General features: G+C 47.4%; 1 protein-coding gene across 2 annotated transcripts in view; it reads right to left on the bottom strand.

Moving 5' to 3' along the window:
- Nucleotides 1–919: 919 nt before the first annotated feature.
- The window catches only part of PPME1 (protein phosphatase methylesterase 1), a 39,162-nt gene continuing 27,272 nt past the window's right edge, over nucleotides 920–12,809 (bottom strand). Inside the window, exons 6-15 of one of the 2 annotated variants that reach the window (XM_074159334.1) lie at nucleotides 12,550–12,704; nucleotides 10,721–10,811; nucleotides 9,924–9,989; nucleotides 9,503–9,635; nucleotides 8,523–8,525; nucleotides 7,991–8,120; nucleotides 7,257–7,301; nucleotides 6,242–6,306; nucleotides 4,476–4,543; nucleotides 920–3,185 (exon numbers count right to left, since the gene is read on the bottom strand). In XM_074159334.1, the coding sequence (XP_074015435.1) occupies nucleotides 3,167–3,185; nucleotides 4,476–4,543; nucleotides 6,242–6,306; nucleotides 7,257–7,301; nucleotides 7,991–8,120; nucleotides 8,523–8,525; nucleotides 9,503–9,635; nucleotides 9,924–9,989; nucleotides 10,721–10,811; nucleotides 12,550–12,704 (775 nt within the window). In that variant the 3' untranslated portion in view covers nucleotides 920–3,166. The remainder of the gene's footprint in view (nucleotides 3,186–4,475; nucleotides 4,544–6,241; nucleotides 6,307–7,256; nucleotides 7,302–7,990; nucleotides 8,121–8,522; nucleotides 8,526–9,502; nucleotides 9,636–9,923; nucleotides 9,990–10,720; nucleotides 10,812–12,549; nucleotides 12,705–12,809) is intronic. The other variant, XM_074159343.1, reaches the window with a different exon arrangement.

Genomic DNA, 12,809 nt, shown 5'->3' with positions numbered 1-12,809 from the left:
GATGATGAGAGGCCTGGAGCATCTCTCTTAACGAGGAAAGGCTGAGGGACTTGGGGCTTTTTAGTCTGGAGAAGAGAAGGCTGAGGGGGGATCTGATCAACACCTATAAATACTTCAAGGGTGGGTGTCAGGAGGATGGGGCCAGGCTTTTTCCAGTGGTGCCCAGGGACAGGACAAGAGGGAACGGGCACAAATTGAACATAAGAAGTTCCATCTCAACATGAGGAGAAACTTCTTCACTTTGAGGGTGGCAGAGCCCTGGAAGAGGCTGCCCACAGAGGTGGGGGAGTCTCCTTCTCTGGAGACATTCAAACCCACCTGGACACGTTCCTGTGCAACCTGCTCTGGGTGGACCTGCTCTGGCAGGGGGTTGGACTGGATCTCCAGAGGTTCCTTCCAACCCCACATCATTCTGTGATTCTGTGAAATAACCAAAAGCATCCTTTCAATTCAGCCAGTCTCCTCCTGTTTTATCTGCTTTAACACGGAGCCCGCGCGACGCTGCAGGCTGCGGAAAAACGCAACGAAAAGCTGGCTGGGGGAGGATTTTCTAGATGTTCCCATTTTTCATGAGTCAGAGAGAACATTTCTTCTCTCTGCAGCTACTTTTACCACGGTCTGTGAGATCTTGCGTCTAAAACCCATTCATCTCTGCCCGAAAAGGGAGAAGAAATTGCGTAATTAATATTTTTCCAGCCAAAAGTACGGTCTCAAAAAATAATACATGGCTCGACGCAGCCGAAAGGAATTCCCCCTCCAGCCACCCTCCCGCTGTCCCCAGAGTCACCTTTTTTTTCGAAGCCAACGCTACACGGGCTGCCTTTTCTGCTCAAATCAGGGGCCGGGAGCTTGGCAGGGAGCGACGCCACATTAAAGAGGCTGTTGAAATATTTATTATTTTTTTTTTTTTTTTCCCACTCACTTCTCAAACGGTAACAACAAAATAGAATTCCAGGGGAGCCCACAGGATTCGGAAACAGTCCCTCGTTTTCCAACGCTGCTTCTCCAGAATAAAAAAAAAAACCCGATTTTTCTTTTGCTTTCCATGGAGTTTTTTGGTGGGTTTGTTGTTTTGTTTTGTTTTGTTTTTATCTCTCGCAAATGAAAGGAATAACGACAGGCAAATGCAAGGAGTTACCGCAAGGAACCACTCAAAGCCAGCTCCTCCGAGTTACTTCATCAGGGAGGAATGTGACTTAACGAGATCATTCATGAGTATGACAACAGGCACATGCTTAACTATCCCGTGAAGAGAGACTCTGGACACACACACACTGAATTATTTAATCTCTACCGATTTGAACACAAGGAGTCAGCTGGAAAGGACCGAGAATTTTGCCAATCTTCGGGATACAGCTTGGGAAAAGTGCTATTTTGCATCTCAACTACTGAAGAGCCATTTAATCCATGGGCAATTAAACCAGGGAGCGGACGTTACATCAAGGTCACAGTAAACTAATGCAATAATTAACACGGTGACTTACGGAGGGAAGCGTCGGGAGCCAGCAATTGCTCTTTTAACACCTGAGTGCGGTGACCAAAGTGCCAGGAGAGAGGAGAGCTCTCTGGAATGAGGCTTTTTTGTCTTTTAATTTCCCACCCCGATGTGTCGGGGAAGGGACGCAGAGCTCAGGGTGTCCAGGGCTGACGTGCGAATGAATCGGAGGAGATTCGTGGCTCTCCGTCGGGGTAAACGCCAACACCAAACCGGGCTTTGCCAGCTCTTCACACCGTCTGCCTTTGCCCCCCACCTGCACCTCTCAAAAAGCTGAGAACTCCTGATGGCTCCTGTCACAGGACAGACACCCAGATGCACATCGCAGCTCCCAAATCAGGCCAACAAGAGAACTGTGCCTCAGCAAAACAGCGTTAAAATCCTGCTTTCATCATACAGCATCACGGGGTTATGGACACAAGGCAAAAAAAAAAACAAAGAAAAGATTTCAGACATCCACCAGCAACATATCGAGGAAAAACTGCTCCAAAACGTGTCTGCTCTTACGCTCAAGAGTGATTCTTAGGTGAAAGCAACTTGAAGAACTGTCTGCGGAGGATAATTTAACCCTGAAGAAAAGCTCTCCGTGTGATTACTGCATTTACAGGGAAATATAGAAGGCAGGCAGCGAAAGGATCTAGGAAGTGACAGTGAAACAAGGTCTTTCCTTCAGTACTGGGGGGGAGCATCACGCAGCAGCTGCCTACGTCTCTGCACCAACATCAGCAGGACGGACTCCAAGCTCTTCCAGGGTTTTATCTACCGTGCTTTTTGCATTTTTTTCACCCAAAAGGCGCCGATCTCTGCTCAGTTGTGTGTAGCAGCTTCAAGAAGGGAAGCATAAACACATTGCAGGGGCAGAGAATGGCCAAAGAGGCAAACTGCCCACAGACCACGTTGTTACGGCTGCTCTTGGGTCTTCCCCACAAACCTGTTTATGTGTCTGCAGTAGACGGAGTTATCTGGGCTGTTTTTCTCAGTCGAGAAATCGAAACAAGCAGTAAGAAAGCTGCCAGACTCTGAAATGGAGCTCACGGTGCCCCCTCGCCTTTTGGTTTTACAGTCCCGTCCGACATTGCACAAGGAAAGTAGCATCTGGGCTGTTCCCGCAGTTTAACTCGTAAGGCTTGCATCGGTGAGACGAAACCTGAGCTCCCAACGAAGCCGATTCCTCATCTGCTTTAGGGGAAAGAAACGTGTGTATATATATATATGTATATATATATATAAAAACAAACCTAAGGGGCACTTCAAAAGACGATTAGACGATTCCACGGAGAAATCCTGAAGCCTTTGGCTACGCTGCAATGCCCTCAGTGGATCTGGATCATCAACGGCCCCTTTTGCCGTTGGGTCCAAGAAAGCCTGAGAATCGATGGAGATCGGTATGATCGACTACTTGGGAATTCAGGAGGTCTTTCCTTGTGGCAGCAGAGAGGAGCCCGCTTCCAAGGGCCTGAAGAGCTTTTTCATGGTCTTCAGTACAAGCTGCTTCCCAGCAAGGAAGTCCCTAAGCATTTACACATTCTGGAGAACTAGTTCTAGGGGATGAATCTCACACCAACTTCTCACTGCTGCTGAACTGGAGAGATGAAAGGATATGGATACATCACAGTGGCCTCTGGTGCAGTTTATTTACAACAGGACTCAGTGCTGGAGAACACCAGGGTATTAACAAGCAGGAAACACGCTAGGAGGGAAAAAGAAGAGTGGAAGAAAAGGTCACGTGTTAAAATCAAGGTATTCTCTACAGATATTTGATTACCCAAGATCAAAGAAGGCCAAAAAGAGTCTATCGTGCAGGTTAAAATCAGCATTGATGCATTCATCAATTTAACATCTTGTGAGCTACGTAACAGTGAGAAGCACAAAGCTTAATACGTTGCTGTCTATGGCTTAAGGACACAATAAGACCAACTTTCTCCAAGCCTTTGGTTTTAAAGCTGCTTTTGCTACAGCCATAATAGCAGGAGCAACAGGCTTGGGCCTTCAAAGCCTCAGAGAGACAGCAGAGGTTGCGAAATACCTGGTGGAGATTCAACACTGCAGTGCAGTACAGTCCTTCGGTCTTCTTCCTCTCTCACCATTTACACATCAACCTACACTGCATCCTTTCATTGGATTTAAAATATGCAGTCCCCAGTCCCGCGTTCCTACTGTTTCATCCCCCAAAGGCACAGGATAAAGGGGAAAAAGAGAAAGAGATCATCCAGCAACTCCTCTTTAGCATCGCCAGTCCTACAGCATCACATATTTCTGGGGCTTCCAGCTTTTGTTGAACAATTCTTAGCTAAAAGCAGGAAGACTTTTCAGGACTGCTTAAGAAACACCCTTATTTTAGGATCATCTTTCAGGTGAATGGTAAAACAGATCAGAACCTCCTATGAGGTATAAGCCTTGCTTTAATTATTAGTTTTATGGTACCGTAACTAAGACTCTGTGAGTTTTCCGATCAAGCTGATCAGTCACAGCCTGCTCTCCCTGCTGCATGGCTGATCGCAGAGGTCTGGCTTCTACAATTTATTGTGATATAAAACCACATGAGATAAGCATGGAAAGTCTGCAAAGGGAAGCACACAGCTTTATCTGTCTGATCTCACTGGTATTTCTTGGCCAAAGAAGCGTGCAGGAAGTTTTTTCCAAAAGACGGGGCCTCCATTACTTAAATAAAATGCTATTTAAACTAAATACCATAAAGCTCGTGATTCTTCCTTCTGGCAGGCTATAAAGAAAGGAATCAGCCGGGGAGGATCTGCTTCGCTCCTCCCCTCCTAGGAGGGAGGTTTCATTAATAGGTGAGAAGTTTAGAGAGAAAAAAAACATGAAACACATTACTGGCTGTGATTCAAAGCTGTTTGTTTACATGTGGTTTTCAGCCTTATGCTAAAACTCCGGCCTCCCACATCGAGAGCCGGACACGCAGGCAGTAAAGAGCGAAAAGCTCTGCTCAAGGATTGCTCCAGCTCCAGCACCCGCTTACCACTGGAATCCACCGATGGGCTCTGTAAACCTGTGACGGATCAGGAACGTCGCGACAGCTTCAGCAACCTGAGAGAAAGGGAGCAAAAAAAAAAAAAAAAAAAAAAAAAATCGGTCAGAATTTAAAGGGACACAAAGATAACAAGAAATTCAGTAGTTTTCAAAGTCTGCAGCCTTTACAACAACAGTTTGTGTCCTCAGAACCCTCTTGCTGAATCAAATGGGCTCCTTTGAAACTAAGAGCTCTGTATAACTGGCTCATATATAAAAGAAGGAACTACGTGTTTTCCCCTTCACTCTGACACTGACCACACAAGCAAGAACCCACAAAACATTTTCACCACCTCTTTCAGCAATTCTTAAAAAAATGCCTAAGTTTAGCAGGTAAAACGGTCTGGTGAAATCAGGACACAAGTTATTCCTATAAAAAATAAATCAAGACAGCGACCTGACGGTAATAATACTGCTTAGAATGCAAGAAGTCAATATATTTAGATAAAAAGCCCTATTCCAGATTGGTAAAGAGGGGCACAGAAAGGCTGTTTTACACTCACAGCGGTCAGTGTAGAACAAGCTTTAAAACCAGACGTGTTTCCAACCACAGGCTCCACTGGCTTCCCCACATCCCTGCTCCTATCTGGACGCTTCAGCAGCGCCCAGAAGCAGCGCTGCTCTGTCTGTAAGCTCTTCCGGTAACATTTGTTTTGTATTTGGAAAATGTGAGCCACCCAACTCAGCAAAACACAGACCAACCCCAAAAGCCACTGGTTAGTGCAGGGGAGAGTGGAGAAATCCATGAGGGAAGGCAGGGAGGATAAATCCACGCTCCACATGGTAAGAGTTAGTCATATCACCACTAGCCCGAGAGTTAAATCTGTAACCCAGCCAAGCCCAGTGTCATGAATACAAGCCAGCAGTGTGCCCAGGTGGCCAAGGCAGCCAACCACATCCTGGCCTGTTTCAGGAACAGTGTGGCCAGCAGGACTGGCCACGGGGCAGTGACTGTCCCCCTGGACTGGGCACTGGTGAGGCCCCACCTCGAGGGCTGTGTCCAGTTTTGGGCCCCTCACCACAAAAAAGAGATTGAGGGGCTGGAGCGTGTCCAGAGAAGGGCACCGGAGCTGGTGAGGGGTCTGGAGCACAAGTCTTGTGAGGAGCAGCTGAGGGAGCTGGGCATGTTCAGCCTGGAGAAAAGGAGGCTGAGGGGAGACCTTCTCGCTCTCTCCAACTCCCTGAAAGGAGGGTGTAGCCGGGGGGGGTCGGTCTCTTCTCCCAAGGAACAGGCAATAGGACAAGAGGAAGCAGCCTCAAGTTGGGCCAGGGGAGGTTCAGATTGGATATTAGGAACAATTTCTTCCCTGAAAGGGTTGTCAAGCCTTGGCAGAGGCTGCCCAGGGCAGTGGTGGAGTCGCCATCCCTGAAGGGATTTCAAAGCCGGGCAGACGTGGTGCTGAGGGACATGGGTTAGTGGTGGGTTTGTCAGTGTTGGGTTGATGGTTGGACTCGATGATCTGAAAGGTCCCTTCCAACCTCAACCATTCTATGATTCTATGATCTATGATCTATTCTATGATTCTATGATCTTAGCCCAGGCTTTCCAGCCAGCTTAAAAAACGTTATTAAATCCAAGCTGTTTTGCGAATAGGCAGTTAAGATGTCATGCCAAAAACCACCCCTGAAGTATCATCTCTGCTTCACAGTAAGCAATAGACCCCCACAGCATTTAAGCTGTGAAGACCATGATTTCAACCCCACAGTGCTGCTCACCTTGTCTGGAGCATCTTCATGGACTGCGTGGCCACACTGCGGGAGGACCTGCATCTGAAACTTCCCTGCGGATGGAGAGAGTCATCACTGGAGCTGCTTTTTAAGCGGCCTTGATTTCTAACAGCAACAGTTTAGGCAAGCAGTTCTTGTATATGCAGGAAACATCAGACACTACACCCTTAAAAGCACTGAAATCTTCTAAAAAGGATCTCACATTCTTTATTTCACTAAATGCATCAGGCAAAGAGGGACCACGGAAGGCACAAGAGTCTAAAACAAACTGTACAATACACACAGCAGCTTCAAAAGAAAGCAAGAACCAGCTGCTCAATCCATCTTCCCCAGGTGTAACTAAAACAAGGTCCCAGGAGTTAAAATGAAGCTAAACCTCTTAAGTGCTTCTCGACACAGGCGAGACTACCTTTCAAAGCTGGAAGCGTTACCAGATCTACCTTAACGTAATGTTTATCCTGCTACCCAACACTGCTTTCCAGTACTGGTTGCTCTGGAAATCACTTAAGCTGGGATGAGGGGAAAAAAACAACCCCAAACCACAAAACCCAAACCATTAATGCGGATGCTGAACCTTGGGCTGATGTCTGCCGGAAACACCAGACAGTTCTGGATGGTCCCAAGCATTCTAAGAACCTCAGGAATGTAGTTACAAAGGGAAAAAACAGATTATAAAGAAACCCTCACAGACCATCATTCTGATCCAAGAGAAGTGTGACAGCCCCATTGCTGGGAAACATTGAACACTTGACTGAACAGAAACCATGGCAACAGCCCTCCCCAACTTCTGATTGAACCTTTTTCTTCCCAGCTTCTCCACTCTTCCTAAAACCACAGACAGAGAAGGCTTTGGGATGGACTAATTCTCTAATGCACATTTGTTTAGATACAGACTGCACCTAGTAAGAGGCCATTCCAGCTCTCTCTCACGTACCCATAGCAACAAGCTACCATCCAAAAAGAGCATTACAGTAAGGATAGAGTAACAATATTAAATATTTACCTTGCATCTGTCCAATTGTTAGATCTTTATCCAGTCTGTCAACACCTACAATCAAATAAACAGATGTACTGGAGAAAAGCCAAAGAGGACATGACTGTCTAAGCAGGGCTTTACTCAACGTTTTGAAGGAGATATTTGGCTTGAAAAACTCAAAGAAACATCATCTCTGACACCCATGAGGACTTTTCACTGCTGCATCTCAGGGGAGTAAAATGACAGGAAGGAATCCTAGCCAAAAATGCATGAATACACCCTTCCCTACAACTTAAAAAGGGTATTTATCTTGGTTACACAGTTAATTTTTCATCAGGGCATAAAAAGGGCCTATAAAAACTGGCTCTAGAACATCGATAATTTTTAACTTTCAGTTGAAAAGTTCAAAACAGACCCATATCTGCAGGAAAATATCACAGTAGTGGAGGCTGAAGGGCAGCTTGGATCTGTCCCGTTTGTTCTTCTTCCTCATCATACAAGTCAAACACCCACCCAACAGGAGCAATACAGAGTAGGTCATTATGTGCTAATTTTGATATTAGAGGCAAGGAACTAATTCATTCCAGGCTTGCACAGATCAAACGGACCGGTTTATGATATTTTAAGATACATAGAAAAGTCAAGGCGAAAGAGAGAGGTCTCAAGAAAGACATTAGCCAAACGCTGACCCTATTCTCTAACGTCATGTGGGACTAGCATGACCAGCCACTGAACTTAAAGAGGATGGAAAAGACACGTACCAGCTAAAAGCAAAAGCTTTGGAGTTGGACAGCTTAGGAAGAGGTTAGATAAACCCCTGAACCAGCCATCCCAGTACTTTTCTGTTTTCGCCAGTTCAATTCGCCACGTGTATAAGTGCTCCTTCTTTGTCTGCAGGGAGGAGAGAGAGCTCTGCATTAGCGATCAGGAAACCAGCTCAAATAAAATGAACTCAGAGTGCCGCTTGGAGGTATATATAAAAAAATACTGGCTCCCTCTGGTGGATTACACACTTCCAGTGGATGACCCTCCTCGAGCCCAAATTTCTCTCCAAATCACAGATAAAATACACAAGTAGGGAGTAAGAAGTCAGCAGGAGCTACACTTAGAGACGAAGAGAAAGCAGCAGTTTTTAGGCACTCAATTCGCTACTTTTAACTGGCACAAATAGCTTACAAATTGTGTTAATGTCCAGACTTGGCTCTTACTCAGGTATCAGAAATAAAAGGGGCTAAACTGGCTACAAGGATTTTCCTTGAGGAATTTACACTCCTAGCTTGCAATTGCCTGTACGACCTCCTGAAAGCTACCGTGCCTTGGAAATGAACAAAAATACCACGAAGACTCAGAAAAAAGCATTCTTCATTCAGGCCAGAAGCCCCATTTCAGGACACATGTGCACTAGCAGCTCAGAAAACCCCCTGCATCCTGGGCTGCATCCCCAGCAGCGTGGCCAGCAGGGCGAGGGGGGGGATTCTGCCCCTCTGCTCCGCTCTGGGGAGACACCCCCCCAGTGCTGCCTCCAGCTCTGGGGCCTCAGCACAGGAGAGACATGGAGCTGTTGGAGCTGGGCCAGAGGAGGCCACGGAGATGCTGGGAGGGCTGGAGCCCCCCTGCTGGGAGGACAGGCTGAGAGAGTTGGGGGGGTTCAGCCTGGAGAAGAGAAGGCTCCGGGGAGACCTTAGAGCCCCTTCCAGTCCCTCAAGGGGCTCCAGGAAAGCTGGGGAGGGACTCTTGATGAGGGAGGGGAGCCCTAGGAGGAGGGGGAAGGGTTTGACACTGAAAGAGGGGAGATGGAGATGAGATGTGGGGAAGAAGTTCTTTGCTGTGAGGGTGGTGAGAGCCTGGCCCAGGTTGCCCCGAGAAGCTGTGGCTGCCCCATCCCTGGAGGGGTTCAAGGCCAGGTTGGATGGGGCTTGGAGCAACCTGATCTGGTGGGAGGTGTCCTTGCCCAGGGCAGGGGGGTGGAATAAGATGGTCTTTAAGGTCCCTTCCAACTCTAACCATTCTGTGATTCTATGATATGCACTGAATCTGTGAGCATCTGAGGAAAGAAAAACAAACATATGTTTTCAGGTGGCAGTCCAAGACAGAATCAGTGGCACGAGAATAAGACGAAGAATAAAAAACCAACCGTCACAATATAAAGTTTTTGGTCCCTGGAGTTGCTCCCTTTTATTATGTTGGAACAACTGGGATACCTACGGGGCTACTTCTCTTGCAAGGGAGCATCCTGCAAACATGAGCTGAAAACAGAGCAAGAAACTCCCTACCTCTGTGTCATCTTCTTTCTTCCTTTTGTTGACAGAGCCTCCCCCTTCTTCCTCCTCTTCCTCCTCCTCCTCTTCTTCAATAATACCTTCCACTATGGCTTTAGGACATTCAGGACTGGCAGCCCCTTCGCACCTGTGAAAATAAAACCAGAAACTCATTCCCCTGCCAAAACAAACAAAAAACTTCTTTAAACATGGGTCTTGGTGGATTGTGCCCCAAGGAAATTTTGGCCAGGTTTTCTCCAAGTGACATGACTGTGACTCAGTGCAGCTGCTGGTACTAAGTGTGATCAAATGATAAGACAATTGTATTTGCTAGAAGAAATTTTCACTTCTAAGTGCATTTATGGTCTGTATTAACAGCATCGTAAAATACGCAAGATGATTTTAAGAGCTTTAAAATAAAAAACAAACCACTTACTGTTTGACTTGACCGACCATAGAAACTCTGGCAGATTCGAGATTTCTTATCTGACCGCTTTTTACACTAGAAAAGAAAAAATTGGAAGGGCAGAAAGAGTTACTAAACAGAATTAGTAAACAGGAGCGAAAGCCCTTTACGGCTCACCATTTCCCCAAACCTCCTGTTCTCAGAAGGCATTTGGGGTGGCTCACGCTTCGTGACAACTTACTTGAATCCCCCGTTGTCACTGTAACTGTGAATTTAAAAGACACGCGGGAGAAGAGCTGATGGGGAAAGAGTGAAATAGGGTTATACCAACCTCACGGCAGGGGACGGGGAGAAGTCAAAAAAATATGCTGGGTAATTGGTAACAGAACTGGGCTTTCTGTACTCCGGTCTACAAACTTAACCGTGAGGCCTCTCCCTCTCAAATTCAGCTCCCAGATGGGTAATTAATTCTTTCTGAATTGGAAATAAAGTCTCATTTCTTACAGATTGGGATGTCTCAAGCTTCTTCTGTAATAGCTGGGAAACTTAGAGGGAAGCTGCAGTTCATAAATGAAGCTTTCCCTTAGTTGAAGCTCTTAGAGGATCCTTCTCCAATGTCTAGCCAACTCTCCCAGAAAATTAATTATCTTTGAGACACCTGTCAAATTTTGACTCCCTGTCAAATCAGCCAAGGAATTGATGACAACAGGTGGGGAAGTGAGCACGAAAGGAGAAAACAGCTAAATTATACAAACCTTGTTTCCTTCAGGAGTCAAACTAAAAAGACAAGTGATTTTGGAGACTATGTAAACCCATACATACGTTACCTCCACTCAATGGCATTCTCAAGTGACTTGAATGTTTTGGGACGACTCCTTAAGAAGTTCTGCATGCTGTTCAACGCGTCCATGGCTGTACCTAAAAACAAGTTTTTAACTTTATGGCATCTGATCAAATTAGTGCCAGGTCCCTCTATACAAAACTGGCTGCCAGGGAGCATCCTCAGAGAGAACTGGAGCTCACTGGGGATTTAAAGCAATTAAGGAGAGCACTGCATCCAGCTCCGGAGTCCCCAGCACAGGAAGGACATGGAGCTGTTGGAGCGAGGCCAGAGGAGGCCACAAAGATGCTGGGAGGGCTGGAGACCCTCTGCTGTAAGGACAGGCTGAGAAAGTTGGGAGGGTTCAGCCTGGAGAAGAGAAGGTGCCGGGGAGACCTTAGAGCCCCTTCCAGTCCCTACAGGGGCTCCAGGAAAGCTGGGGAGGGACTCTTGATGAGGGAGGGGAGCCATAGGAGGAGGGGGAAGGGTTTGACACCGAAAGAGGGGAGATATAGAGGAGATATTCAGGAGAATTTGTTTGCTGTGAGGGTGGTGAGAGCCTGGCCCAGGTTGCCCAGAGAAGCTGTGGCTGCCCCATCCCTGGAGGGGTTCAAGGCCAGGTTGGAGGGGGCTTTGAGCAACCTGGTCTGGTGGGAGGTGTCCCTGCCCAGGGCAGGGGGTTGAAACTGGATGGTCTTTAAGGTCCCTTCCAACCTGAACCTTTCTGTGGTTCTATGAACGTAGTACTCCTAAGCCCACAGTCATACCTGCTCCCACATTAGAAAATTAATATTTGAACAGGTAGGACATTGAGATAGCAAGAGAAGTCAGTAACCACTCATCGGCACCAAGAGTTATATAAAAAGCCACCCTCCTCCTTGCTAACGAGAAAGTATTGCACAGAAATAAAAAGCAGCTCTGTAGAGAGAGACCTGGGAGTCCTGGTGGACAAGTTGCCCACGAGCCAGCAATGTGCCCTTGTGGCCAAGAAGGCCAATGGTCTCCTGGGGGGCATCAAGAAGAGTGTGACCAGCAGGTGGAGGGAGGTCATCCTCCCCCTCTGCTCTGCCCTGGGGAGGCCACAACTGGAGCACTGGGACCAGTTCTGGACTCCCCAGTTCCAGAAGGACAGGGAACTGCTGGAGAGGGTCCGGCGGAGGCTACGAAGATGATGAGGGACTGGACCATCTCTCTGCTGAGGAAAGGCTGAGAGACCTGGGGCTGTTCAGCTGGAGAAGAGCAGACTGAGAGGGGATCTCATCGATGCTGAGCAATAGCTAAAGGGCTGGTGGCAAGAGGATGGGGCCAGACTCTTCTCAGTGGTGCCCGGGGACAGGACAAAGGGTAATGGGCACAAACTGAGCACAGGAAATTCTATCCAAGCATGAGGAAAAACTTCTTTCCTGTGAGGGTGGCAGAGCCCTGGAAGAGGCTGCCCAGAGAGGTGATGGAGTCTCCTTCCCTGGAGATACTCAAACCCCACCTGGACATGTTCCTGTCCAACCTGCTCTGGGTGACCCTGCTCTGGCAGGGGGGTTGGACTAGATGGTCTCCAGAGATCTCCTCCAACCCCCACCATTCTGTGATTCTGTGAAATTATCAGGATAATTGCAAATAGAGAACCCATCTGGGAAAAGCAAAAGCAGGGGTTCCTAAGAAGTCTAAGAAGACTTCTGCGTAGGCAGCATCTGTTTAGGAGGATGGAATTTGCATTGGTTTAAAAACTGCGCAAAACTTTCTGTATTCAGAGACTTAGGGATAAAAGTAAAAGAACAATGAGAAAGACGGGACTCTGTCCTAAGGTACAGAAGCCTGCCCGAGGGGACACACACTTACCTTCCACAACGTCGATCATGCACAGACCCAGTAAACTCGGCACCAAATTGGCGACCGCTGTGTGCACGGCGATGGCACCCCCCATGCTGTGTCCGATCAGCATGATGGGGGGGGGAAGGTCCCCATAGAGAGCTTCTACCACATTCCCAACGTCTCTGCCAAATCCAGATAAAAGCGTGGTTGGCATCTCTACCTTGATACATTTCTGAAGCAGATTTGTACATTGGGAGGAGAAAGGACAGATCCAAGAGAGATGTCCA

Source organism: Numenius arquata, chromosome 1 (assembly GCF_964106895.1).
Source record: "Numenius arquata chromosome 1, bNumArq3.hap1.1, whole genome shotgun sequence".
NCBI classification, from domain to species: Eukaryota; Metazoa; Chordata; class Aves; order Charadriiformes; family Scolopacidae; genus Numenius; species Numenius arquata.
The sequence above is the reverse complement of the archived record's forward strand: the minus strand, read 5'-3'. Positions and strand labels throughout refer to the sequence as shown.